Below are 14,359 nucleotides of genomic sequence, written 5' to 3' on the forward strand. Positions count from 1 at the left end.
GCATTAATAGTTTCTGCTGGTTACACATGACGGAAATATTTATCTGACAAAGCGTCCATCTTTATTTATGACAATCACATTTAACATGGCGATCTTGTAGAGCAGAAAAAGTATAATACGGTAAGTTATAAATTTTATATACGTGAACTGTAGTAAAGTGCCTGTTATAAATACGGATGAACGCAATTAATAATGTATAAGCTAACACTTTATATACTTCTTTAACAGTCGAAATCCAATACCAGTGACTGGAAAACATTCCATATATCAGGAAAATATTTTTGTTGGGGAAAAAACCTTGCAGTCTCGTTTTAAAACATGGAAACTAATATCGTTTTTAATAGCAGCTATTAGCTGTAGCTATGCAATGTATAAGTACTATCAATCGCTTTCGTATCCACTCGAGACAAGCTATTTTATAAATTTAGCCATAATTAGAATGACGAGTAGCTGACAAAGGAAAGCAGAAGACGCCGATTAGCTTTACTAAGTTATACTCTAGAAACATCTTTAAAAGTTGTGATTGAATCCCGTATCTAGTTTCGACACAAGGGAGCACAAACTATATACACACTAGCGGCTGGCCGGAATTTGAACGACAGATTCCTTAACCAGAAGTGGTAGTCACTCCCCAGTGCGAGCTGCCCTTACACCCCAAATGTCTTTCTCGGATCAGCCAAAGACTAGCCGCCAACCCCGAACAAACAGACTGACAAACGACTGTCACCAATGTTTAGATATATATCTTGCAGTCTGTTTTCGTTTTGTTTCTAGCCCGTCTTGCAATAAACGTTGTTTAAACATGCATTATGCAAGAGCAAAATCTGCTTATTACAAGTCTTTCTTTAGGCCTGAAATGTTATCTTAATTATCCAATTAGACATTAATTAACTTATCCAGACCATAATAAACTCTCGATGTCAAGGCTAGCTTTCGATGTTGGCTGGATTAGATTCCTATATGCCGCTAAAGGCTATTGATAATTAAATCAGAAAAAGTGGATAATCGAGACTATGCTGTTTATATTAATGATTTTAGTAATGATGACCGAGACTATGCAAAAATTTCACCCGCTTCTTTTTCGGCTCATAGTGGATCAATTTGACTGAAATTTCCAACAAATTACCTTTACACTATCTAGTTGTTAACTATTATAGCGAGAACTGCCATCTCTTTATCTTATCTCCCATAATGTATCTTTAATGAATATGTGTGCAAAATAATACCAGTCAGAGTATTTTCCAGAAACAATAAGATTACACAAGTTACTATATCATATAATTCCATCTTATCTTTTGTAGATGTACAAGTTGGCGTTGTTTTATATAGTGGTGGGAACAATAACAGTTGTTTTGGCAACAGCCTTCCCATCATGTAAACCCTGCGACTGTTATGACGACAATGGTACATTAATAAGTAAATGTATACACCTGGGGTTGACGAAAGTACCGATGACAATCCCTAATAATACCAATCATCTTATCATGAAGAAAAACAATTTAAGCCACATTTGCAACAATTCCTTTGAAAGATTCTACGATCTAAGGCTACTTGATCTATCATACTGTATAATTAAAAGGATCGACGAGAATGGGTTTGCTGGCCTTTGGAATTTAGACATACTTATACTGAACCATAACCAGGATTTGGGATTTCGTGGACTTGGAAAAGCAATTTTTGGGCTTCGAAATACGTCTCTACGCATTATCAAAGCTAACAGTATAGTTCGCCATTATGCTGTTTGTGTTTGTATTGACACGCTCATGGCGGGATATTTTAAAGAAACGAGGATTGAAGAAATTCACGTCAATGATAACAGGATAGAGTTTGCTGAACCACATGCACTTTCACTCCTACCCTCGACTTTAAAAACAATTATAGCTAAAAACAATAGATTTACTATTGGACCTTACTTGAGCGAAGTCAGTAATCTTAGCAATCTTGAAGTATTGGATTTTAGTGGACATATGTTGGAGGAAAACCTAACAATACCTATTCCTAACAGTAATTATTCATTCCTCAAAGACAATTTCCAGGTTCCCATTGTGGATTACACGAAACAACCCGAAATAGTATATTCAAAGGACTTGGAACCACCGTTAGTCTTTCCACCAAATTTGAAAATTCTGCGGATACAATATTATGACCTGGCCTACCAGGTAACAAAAATAGCACTTGGGCCAAATTCCCTTAAAAACGTTGATCTTAGGGGTAACGTTTTATCGCGATGGATAGGACCAATATCCGGTGTTGAGAATATTACCGATTTAAATCTCTCACAGAACTTTTGCCTTAAAATTTATCCCGAATTTTTTGATAACTTCACTTCTTTACAAACGTTAGAAATGTCTCTCAATAATCTGCAACTATCACTTGCTATGGATGGCAATGGTTCCATTTTTAAATCACTTAGTAGTTTGGTTAACATTAGTCTCGCTGAGAACAAGTTACGATATTTACCAGAAAACGTATTTATTGGTTTAAAAAAATGTCAGTTTTTAAACTTGAGCCACAATCTTCTTGATCATAGGGTTTTTATATCCCTTCAACTTATGAACAATCTGCAATATGTCAACTTTTCCCATAATCACATTGATTGGTTCCATTCAACATTTCGTAAGCAGTTGGAGATGGCAGGGCAAAGGAGTGGAAATCTAACAGTTGATTTAACTGACAATCCACTGATGTGTGATTGTGACAATTATTACTTCCTACAGTGGCTTGTATCTACGCCTTATGTACAGTTCTATAATATTGATCAATACGAATGTTATTTCACAAATGGGACAAGGACATATCTAAGCCAATCTGAGCAAATCTTTGCTCAATTGTCTAAAACGTGTCATTCCATCACTGGTCAGATAATCACAGTTTGTTGTTGTATTCTTGGAATTCTAAGCCTTGTTCTTGGGGCTTTTGTCTATAGATTTAGATGGAAATTAAGGTATTTGTATTATTTCAGAAATTCCAAAACTATTCGACATCAAACTGATGACGACTTTGAATATGATGCGTTTATTTCTTATTCCGATGATGCTAGTTTATTTGTGGATCAAACAATGAAATCAAAAGTTGAACAAGAAGCGGGATTAAAACTTTGTCTTCATAACAGAGATTTTCTCCCTTCCTTAACAATTGCTGAAGGTATAGTTACTGCTGTTAAGTCGAGTAGAAAAACAGTTCTTGTTATGAGTCCAGATTTTATTAAAAGTTACTGGTGTCTGTATGAAATGAATATGGCAGATATGGAAAGTCAACATACTGGACGAGATGTGTTATTAATATTATTATATAAACATATTGAATATGATAAAATACCATCAACTGTCATGTATCAGATTAAATCACATACTTATATTGAATATCCTGATGAGAACAATGATTCAGACGCGATGGTTACATTTTGGGAAAAATTTTCTAAGGCAATTAAATCTCCTTAATGTACAGCCAACCATTATTGTCATTTGTCACAGTGTCGATCTCATGATCAATTAATCAATGAGTGGTTTAGGTGCCGTGCACGAGACAGGATTAATTAACATTACCAGTTACAACTTTTCATCCCTAGAGTTTACATTGCTGCCAGTTTGTATTGCTGTATTTGTTGCTTGCACGAAATTCATATCGTAATTAGATTTTTTTTTAGGGGGAGTGGTTATTTTTACTATTTGCTAATTTTTTGTATTTATCTATAATAAACTTGGTCTATTTTAATATGTAGAAATTTGCATGCGCATGCTGGCTATACATAAAGCATTTTTTAAAGACTTCCCTTGTTTTGTTGTTCTCACTGCAACCTTAGAATTTAAAGCAGGGTTAGCCATAGACAACCAAGGAACGAATATTTATAATACTGTTGACTTTTTATTGATGTTATTGGGGTAATTACCTACACCATGGTTTAAAATATGTTATGTTTAGTGTTTTTTATACATGCAGATAAATATTGTAATTGGGAGAAGAAGTTTCCACCATGCACATAGGTGGTCTCTCTCGACTGGACATAATATTTGAATTTATTAGGAGACCTAGAAATCAACTCGTTCATCGACGTCACAGTTCCAGTACTCCCAAAATGGTCATAGTTTAGGTATACGTCGAGTATCAGTCTATGACTCATTCGTTTACCCCCGGTAAAAGAACTTGTTTCCGCAAGATGTACTCAACCATCGTTGGAAATTCATGACCTATATCACTAGGTCTGCCATTGAATCAAGTGGCGTGATTTCTATTCCCCACTTGTTGAAGTATACAATCCACAATTTGTTCCTGCTTTTTTAAGTGACTATTAAATTAAACGTACATTGAAGCGCAAAAATACGAATATGCATGTAATGTAATCGACGTCATTTATCAATGAGTTGCTAGTAAAACTCGTGGAGCCACGGCGGTTCAGTGTGTAGGGCGCTGGCTTACTTACCTAGAGATCACGGATTCGATCCCTCTGTTGACCGAAAGGTTTACTGGGTTTTCCAGTCTCGTTTCACGTTGTCGGTGGTTCATTACCGGGATCCTGGTAAGGAAAGCATCTAGTCTTACGAATTGGAAGTAAAACCGAGACCCACACGTGTACTGATTGGTGTTCACGCAAAGGAGCTTTTACCAGTCGCTTTTTGAAGACGCTTTGGCGGAAATGCAGTTTTCCGGGCACCATTTCCCTCGTGACACACTACCGGGTATGTCCGTCTATACTGTTGCACGGTTGGTGCAGAACTTTAAACCCCATTTCATATCCGTGCCGTCAATAAACGGGATGGTTGAACATGGTGAATGGGCCACCAAATGTCGTAAGAGGTCGGATAGACGGAGTCTTTGCGGCCCTTTTTGCGGCTGTATCTTGTTTGGGTATCCATTAATATAGATGAACCTCTTATACTATTGGCGGCGATTTAGATAAAATATCAAGAATAGAAATATATTTATTTGCATACTGTTTTCTGTAGTGATAATTCTAATTGAAATCTTATGATAATTAGTCAGACAAGTGAAACTGAAAGTATTTGTAAACCCTTGGTTTCAACAAGGATGTTTTTGTATTAGTCATCAGTTTCGATGTTCTCACGGATTTACATCATTATAATACAAATTGCTGGTTTGATACACATGAGTCATTTTAATCATATCGAAATTTTCCATATTGATAAAAGGAGTCGCGATGGTTCAGTGAGTAAGACGCTCGTTCGCTAGCCTGGAGCTCTAGGGTTTGCCCCGGTGTTGGCCGAGAAAGTTCCTTCGGATACTTCGGCGTGGTTTCACCTTGCAGGGCGGGGGGCATGACAAGGAAAGATGTATAGTCGTTCGGGTGGGAAGAAAAACCAAGGTCGCATGTACACATTGGCGTGCACGTAAAAGAACCCTTGAAAGTTAGAATTCGATATTAGAGTAGGCCTTAGCTAGTGCCACTGTCCGATTAAATTTACCCCACTGTATGGCGTATTATCGTCTTCACTTGCCTAGTCGGTGCAGAACAGTAGGACGTTAAACCCCATTTTTATTTCTTAATTTATTAAAATCGTCATGATATTTCGTGGCCGCTTGACTACCTGTAACTAAAGCGGGCGATTCGATAGTTTGATTATGGATTAAAGCATTTTGTCTGGAGGCATCGATTATTATTTGTCAATACAAACCACGATGTAATTATCTCTTTGATCTCCGTGATCGTTATTTTGGATATTGACCGCTTGAGACATCATCAGAGGTCAATACTACGATATTAACCCCCATGCATGCATATTTCAAAATTACATACAAGAAAATCAATAACACACAATGAATCTATTTATTAGATTTAATAAAAAACAAAAGAAATTTATCGTGAAATTTGGGCGTTGATAATTGTTGTTTCTTGGTCAGACAGTTTAATGTGTTTGAGTTGGAAACTGGTTTTATTCTCATCAGACCATTCTTCATTATGTAGCAAAGAATTAATTTTCTGTCTCAATTCCTACACGGTACGTTCCGCTTTTCGCCTCTCGCAGACGACCGGCATAGCAGGTTCTTCTCCCCCCCCCGCACCCCCGCACATTCATCGAGCCCTTACGTCTATGCACCACGGGATCATATTATGTATAAATTTATCTGATATTTCTAGATCTATGTTGGTAAAAGGACACCTGTGAAACACTCTTCATAAAAGCCTTCTGGGAACTCAAAAATTTAAAAGTCAGGTCATGATCCAAATGTATAAATAATACATTACACCAACCATATCGTTGATGTTATACATACGTCTATATTTTCACACACCGTCTTCTTTATAATATTATTATTATTATTGGCATACTTATTTAACAAGGGCGTTACTCAAATATATATTTTAATTTTACACCTGTAACGGCGTTAAAGGGACAATAACACTCTTGCTGGCTTGACAGCTCCATAAAATAAAAAATAGCCTTATTCGAAGTACTAGATATGTTAGTGTCCTACCTATTGTGTAAATTATCCATTACATCCTATTTTACTTGTTCAGAGGGTTCAAAAATATTTTTAAATCCAAGTCACATTTGAAAAGCTTTACGTCAGGCTTTTCAAATCATTTAGTTGAATTTTTAAATTAGGTGTGTTAAGATGAAATTTATATCATCAATTAATTGGAATATTGTAAAATAGTACAATTTGTTGATCAGAATAAAGATTGGGACATATTATTCAGTTACAAAAAGAGTGGTATTGAGCCTTTAAGGATCATAAAAGGTCTGACTCGTCATATTATTCGTACAAACCAGTGAGGTGTTACGATAGAAATAGAAGATGTTAATATAGTCGTGTGAATGCTATGTTCCGACAATCATAATATGCGCCAGGAAAATCCGTTTGTGGCCGTCAAGTTTTCCAAATTTTCCGTCTGGGATGGAGGCGGGGGTGTGGCCTACACGGTAAGATCCACTCCTTCGCCTCTCGAAGACGACCAGCACCGCGGTGTGTTACCCGAAATTTTTTCGTGAATTTCAGTTTCTGTCCCACCCCTAAACCCCACTATCACAATTCGTGCCAGGAAAACCCATTTGTGACCGTAAAATTATCCAAATTTTCTGTGGGGGTGGCCTACACGGTAAGCTCAGCTCCTTCGTCTCTCGCCGTCTGTTACCCAAAATTCTCTCGGGAATTTCAGGTTCTGCCTCCTCCCACCCCCCAACGGGAATAACGGTGGCTAGTTGGGTAAGACAATGACTCGCTAGCATTGGCCGAGAAAGTTTATCCAGATTTTCCGGTGTGGTTCCCCATTGTCAGTGATGGAGGACGGAGGGCTTGACAGGGACAGCTGTCTAGTCGTTCGGTTGGGACGTAAAACCGAGGTCCCGTGTACACATTGGCGTGCACGTAAAAGATCCCTTGACAGTTGGAATTCGATATAAGTGTAGGCCATAGTGCCGCTGTCCGGGCAAAATGTCCCCCATAGCACACTGTATGGCGTATGCCCGTCTTCATTAGCGCAGTTCGGAGCAGAACAGTAGGACGTTAAGCCCCATTTCATTTCACACCCCAAGCCTTTAACATTCATCGAGCCTTAGCGCCTATGCCACGGCTAGATCTAGAAAGGTCAACTCTCAGGGGTTCGTCAAGGTCACGTCTCGTCTCTTTGACCAGTTCTAACTTTTTCCCACATTTTCGTTGGGTAGAACGCTTTCTACCACAGATGGAGCAACATGTGTCAACTTCTTGCTCAAAAGCACGTATGAAGTTCACCATGGAAAACTTGAGACACACAAACTGGAAGTAAAGCCTGCTAAACTCGCAATTTTCCGCCCCACATTTCAACCTGATCAACCTCTCAACTCTTGTATCCTTCCGCCTCAAAATCATGAATATTCACCAAAACCTGGCAGAAAGTGTATTTTCAAACCCTTTTCTTCGATTCTACACCAAAAAGTCAACAGAAATCGCCATGCAAAAGCGGGGAAAGGAAGACTAAACATAACTTTCGCATATTTGGTGAAGTCTGTACTTCAACATTTGAGTAGTTCTCTCCCCTTAATGAAAATATTTTCTAATATTCAAACTGTTTTCCCAGTTCTCAACGTATACTATTCTGCCAGCTGGTATAATCTGTCTGCATTATGCAGTTTTGTACTTTTGTACACTAAAGCACATTTTCAACAAGAGCCCAAATAGGCTTCACCATGCACACGTTCATCAACAAATGGTGCATTTCAAAGGTCGGAGTAAAAAATAGATTTTAGAATATATTTTAAAGTCAAAGGTTGTAAATCATTCAAATCTTTTCAAACAGATCTCTCTTCAACCAAGGCTTGTTCACAACATACGAAACAGACACTTCCATTGAAACAGACAAACTTGACCCTGGCTTTGGCTATATCTCGCTCCATCCCCTTTATACATGTATATACTTTGTATTATCAGCATGTATAATTAGTTTCTCCGTATAACGGCAATTTTAATCCATTTCATAAACTATTCGTCGTCATCGAGGTATTGTCCGCGAATACCAGTGTGTCTTTTGATTCTAAAAATAAGAATAACCTAACGCCGCTTAGGAAGAGACGTTTCAAGAGAACTGTTGTCTTGCTGTAAATGCCCAATGAAAACGAAGCTCTCCCAATCGCGCAGAGAAATCGTCCACCGATCCACGTACAACCCCACGAAGACAACACAGACGTAGATATATATAATGTAGTGTAGAAAATCGTTTTCTAAAAGACATGACAACACCCAAACTCATTAGTCCGCATATCTTGGATCGGAATGATAAATTAAAACTTCTTTCCCGAAAACCTGCTAAAGACTGGGTATCGGCACACTGTCGTAGTCCTGTGATGAAAATTACAAAATTAAGCGTTTAGATATAAGTACTTTGATGTTTAAAAAGTCAACATTAATAGCCAATCCTCTTACGTTTCTCATTCAGAAAGCAAACGTATACCTGTACGACATATACCGAGCAATCCCCCCCCCCCCCCCACACACACACACCCCACCCCATCATATAACAAGCGGTCGACACAGCAAATATGACTACTTTGGGGGATTAATATTGCACAGAAAACGTAATACGTTTTTTTGACCACCGATTAGACAAAGTAATTTGTATTCAATCAAATTTTCATCTTTAATGGCTATCTAATTTAAATTGATTACACTAATCAGCGAATTTATCGACACCGATTTCCGAAACTATTACGCTGAACCACCAAATCACTTCCAAGTGCGATTTGTTATTTACAGCTAATCGACGCTTTTTATCACTCGCAAAAGTACTTTGAAGTCACATGACATCTCCATGTTAATTTGGCAAGTCGATAAAAATGCTTGTAAATATGTACATTTTAGCAAAGTCAAGGGCGATAACTACGTGAACAATTGACCAATGTCACTCAAATTAATATATGGATATAAAGACATACGGAAAATTTGATTAAAATTTTATGAAATAATTGTTTTGACTAATCATAGCAGAGAATTTTCCTTACTGGGTTGAACTGGGCAGATTAAATTAATATTAAGGAAATTAATAATACTGTTTAAGGAAATAAAATTAAGTGTTCGGTCACTTTCACTGGTTTTATGATTATCCTAACACTGGAACAGTCAACATATTCAAAGTAAGTACTGAGAGATCGTGTACACATATTTGAATAAGTTTGAATTGCTGTCCCTTAAAACCTGGACCCGAGATAACAAAGCATTCTCAGACTTAAGAATTTACTCAACTTTCAATCACTGTTTATGAGAAATATTTTTGATCCAGAAACACACAACTTTGCACATAGTTTCTTATTGATGTACCTGATACATTAAAACAACAGAAGTTGTATAAAAGACTATTTTTTAGTTAAAATAAGACAAACAATTTTGAGTAAATTCTTAACTTAAGTCTGAGAATGCTTTGTGAACACGGGCCCATGTTCTTAGGGGCAAAGGGCATGTCTTGCTTCAAACGTATAGTTTGTGTGGTAGCAGGGAGGTAGTCAGGAACTGAAATAATCCGGGTTTGAATCCCGGTGTTGGTCGTGAAGAGCCTCGCAATATTTTGAACCCGATCCCCATTTGCCATGGTTAGCGCCTGTAAGAATACCTAGTCGTTCGGATGGAATGATAAAAACGATGTTCAACTGTGCACTTCAAAGAAACTTTTACAGTTGAAATTCGATTAAGAGTACGCGGAAACGCTTTGCACCACGTGTCCATAGAAAATTATATAATAACGGTATGTTAGAGTCAAAATGACAAAAATATTGTGTTGACGAGATATTAAACTTCATTCCATTCAGACGTAGTACAAAAATTGTTTTGTTAACTTGAAAAAGAGAGAGTTTATTTCGCATACAGTTGTTAATATTACTGTTTATACCAAGAGTCTTAAAGGTTATTCTTCTAACACCTTTTTTGAATGATAGACAATGTTTGAAAATACACGAATTTAACACAGAAATGTTTCTTTCTAATACGAGAATTAGGTACTTACGTGTTATGAAGAAGCTGCATCGCCCCAAATCTAGACATATTTGTCATATAGGCCGAATTCTCGGGTTGAAAATCCTGTCACCTTCGCTCCCGCTAAACCGGTCTATAAAATCGGACAAAAATAATCGTGCAATCAATATATCAACAAAATTCTCCAATAAAATTTGTACATTTAAGAGAAATTGATATATTGAGAGTTAACCCTATGATCGACTATTAAGCCCAGTCCGTGTGATTGTTCATTGGGGACAACCCTATCGAAATTCGGAATTATTTACAGGAGTTAATTGTTGACAATGATTTTAGAGCCACCATGGGCAACTGTCCCCGTAAAATATTTTAACAAGAACCTTACCTTATTTATACATTTTAGACACGCATGTTAAGAGTAATTACTTTTTGTACAGCAATCCATTTTTTAAAAGACAAATTATTTCTTTAATTTCAGATGTGCACATTTCTATTCTCCTTGGTGTTTTTATTCTTACCTGTGTATAATGGTGTGCCCAGTTTTGATTGTCTTAAAAAATGTTCTTGCAAAGAAGAATCTGGTTATTTAGTAGCCAACTGTTCAGATTTAGGATGTGTACGAATACCTCACGAGATTCTTAACTCGACGAATCACCTGATCATGAAAAATAATACACTGAACCATATCCACAATGATACCTTTTCAAGGTTCTACAATATGACGTTATTGGATCTGTCATTAAATAACATTACGAGCATTGAAATTGGTGCATTTTATTTTCTACGGCACACATTAAAGGAATTGGATTTGAGCGATAATACAGCTCTTGGATTTGAAACTCTCGGAGAGGCAATGTTTGGACTTGTTAATTCTACTCTAAAGGTTCTGAAAATTAATAGAATTGTAAACGAGTATCGCATTTGTGTCTGTATAAACAAAACCACGCTTAAATATTTTAAGTACACGGTTATAGAAAGGATTTATGTAGACGGCAACAGAATTGATATATTTCAACAAGGCGCCATATTGCTTTTACCCAATACTTTGAATTATGTGTCCGCTAAAAGTAATAGGTTTACACTTGGGACTTATCTTCATTCAGACCCATTGCATGTCTATGGAATCCAGGAATTAGATTTGAGTTACCAAATGGAATATGATAGAAATCCTCAAGATTTATATATCAATTCCAGGAACGATTTTATAGAGCAAAGTAAGGACCCGATGCAATGTAATAATGGATTAAAATTGAAAGCAGAGATACGAACCCAACCTGATTCACAAATGTTGATTCACATCCCGCCAAATTTAACGACTCTGTACCTTGATAATTTGCAGCTTCCTTTCCATCTTTCACATCTGAGCTTTGGCAACAATTCCCTTGAAAATGTTTCACTGGCCAAGAATAATTTTTGGTCATGGGAAGGCCCTATTTCCGGCGTAGAAACAATTAAGCATTTGAATCTGTCAAATAACTTCTGCAATGAAATATATCCTGGATTCTTTTGCGAATTTAAGTCACTTGAAACCCTTGATTTACACAATAACTATTTAGAATCAGCAATTTGTTCGGATACGAATGGTACATTATTTAGCAAACTAACCCAACTAAAAGAAATTAATTTGTCGTATAATAAGATTTGGTTCATACCCAAAAGTCTGTTTCGGGGATTGATTAAATGTGAAAAAATAGACCTTAGTCATAACAATCTGTTATCAAAAGATTTCATTTTTACAATTAGGCATATGGTTAATTTGACTTACATCGACTTTGAAACAAATGGATTAAGATTTATCAATGAAAGTATGCAACGTGAGTTAGAAATTTCTGGTAATTTGACTGTTGATTTTTCCGACAACAGATTTTATTGTATTTGTGACAGTCTCTCCTTTCTCCACTGGATGTTTTCCACTAGACGTCTTAATTTTAACAATTTTGATAACTATGAATGTGATTTTACGAACGGGACAATAGTGACTTTCGCAAATAAGGAGCTTATTTTCAATGAATTAAACATAAAGTGTAGAAAGGCGTTATGGTTTTTCTTTGGTGCGCTTGGTGGAACACTAATTCTCGTTGTTATAATTATTGGTGCGATTACCTACAGATTTAGATGGAAATTACGTTATTTATATTATTCAGCCACACGTTCTAACAAAATACACCATGGAAATGATAGTTTTGAATATGATGCCTTTATTTCCTATTCGGAAGATGCCAGATTATTTGTAGATCAAACAATGAGATTTAAAGTTGAAGAAGAAGCGGGATTAAGACTTTGCCTTCATAAGAGAGATTTTCTTCCTTCATTACCGATTGCTGAAGGTATAGTTACTGCTGTTAAGACGAGTAGAAAGACAATTCTTGTTATGAGTCCAGATTTTATTAAAAGTTACTGGTGTCTGTATGAAATGAATATGGCAGATATGGAAAGTCAACATACTGGACGAGATATGTTATTAATATTATTTTATAAACATATTAAATATGATAAAATACCATCAACTGTCATGTATCAGATTAAATCACATACTTATATTGAATATCCTAATGAGGACAATGATTCAGGGGAGATGGATATATTTTGGAATAATTTTAAAATTGCTATTGAATGCTGAAAAGGATTTACTAACTTACTTTTAGAATCAGTCATGTGTTAAATTAGATCTTGTGAGTTGCTAGAGACTAAATATGACCTTCTTGCGACCAGAATGATACACCTGGGATGTTTTGTAAGCTTGGAATACATGAAGTATTATTATTTGTATCTGCCATCCCTTATCATGGCAGCTATTTAAATTCGCCTACAAGATCAGACAATGAGCAGAGAGCACATAACTAAAGCGCAATCTAATGACTGACGAAGTTTGATCGGAATTCAAATCAAAATTATTCGCCATTGAATTCATTACAATAACAAATGATACATATGTTCTCTGTAGTTTTTAATAAATGGTAGCGTAAACACAATCCCAATTCTCAAAGAAAAAGATATATTTTCTTAATGCAGTGGGTTTTTTTTTTTGAATTTATTTACCTAGTTATGGTTTATTAGACGCTAACATGTCCTCGAATTCATTATTAAAGATTCGATTACCAAAACAAAGCCAGATAATCTGTTGGATTTTATTCAATGGGATTAAAAAGGTACCACATTCAAACATTTTACCAAAGCCTATCGGTGGCACTTGCTTGTTTATACGGACCATGGGGGATATGTCGAACGTTGCAAAAATTTCAGTGAGTGAAGCCCTGGATCGCTTACTACGCAGCCCTGTGTTCGATTCCGGTGTTGGGCGAGGAAGGTCAGTGGTGCAGAACAGGGGGTTCGACAAAGAACATCCAGCTGCCGTGTGCACGTTAGCCGGCTCGTAAAATAACCCCTCAATTTGAACTTGCAGAAAAGTAGGCCGAAGTGCCACTGTCCTGGAAAAACTTCCCTCACCGCATGGCGTATGTCCATCCTCATTATCCCGGATGGTGCAGAAAAGTAGGACGTTAATCCCCAATTTATTCATTTCATTTATGATGTTTCACCACTGCGAACTAATCACAACGCATGTTACTCTTTAATGCCATCCTCATACATTTTCTAATTTCGTATGATCAGTTGGGGGTCATGAGAGGATGCACCCTAACAATATTCAGTGTGCCATGACCTTCCGGTCAGGACCCCCATAGGCGTACGAGCCAGGGGAGGGGGTGGGGCAATCTGAAGTTAAATTAATATATCATCTGGTTGGGCAAATAAAGTGCCCGAAATCTAATGCCAACGTCAGACCGGGGGGGGGGGGTCCTTACTGCTCTGCTGCGACCGTACGGCGACCAGAAAATACACAAGGTTGCCGGCAAACGTTAACCCAACACCAGACAATGTCCCAACAAATTACAAACTTGAAAGAAGTCGATTTCTCACAGTTTTCCAGGCCAGATCGCAGAACCTTGGCGTGATTCGGCTA

At 37.0% G+C, this 14,359-nt stretch overlaps 2 protein-coding genes across 2 annotated transcripts; both read left to right on the forward strand.

The window, feature by feature from the left end:
- On the forward strand, nt 1–3,768 carry LOC126811886 (toll-like receptor 4). Its single transcript, XM_050537914.1, has 2 exons — nt 1–120; nt 1,302–3,768. Exon 2 carries the CDS (start codon nt 1,302–1,304, stop codon nt 3,438–3,440), a length of 2,139 nt encoding a protein of 712 aa, XP_050393871.1. The 5' UTR covers nt 1–120; the 3' UTR covers nt 3,441–3,768.
- Nucleotides 3,769–11,830: 8,062 nt separating this feature from the next.
- On the forward strand, nt 11,831–13,256 carry LOC126809661 (toll-like receptor 4; the record flags this gene model as incomplete). The annotated part of the gene is made up of 1 exon (XM_050534330.2): nt 11,831–13,256. A coding segment is annotated over one exon (1,188 nt), but the record flags the coding sequence as incomplete, so codon positions are not given.
- Between the last annotated feature and the right edge of the window lie 1,103 nt (nt 13,257–14,359).

This window comes from Patella vulgata, chromosome 2 (genome assembly GCF_932274485.2).
Source record: "Patella vulgata chromosome 2, xgPatVulg1.2, whole genome shotgun sequence".
Taxonomy (NCBI): Eukaryota; Metazoa; Mollusca; class Gastropoda; family Patellidae; genus Patella; species Patella vulgata.

Coding starts and splice junctions, on each gene's coding strand:
- LOC126811886 (XM_050537914.1), top strand. CDS start 1,302: ATGTACAAGTTGGCGTTGTTTTATATAGTGGTGGGAACAATAACAGTT.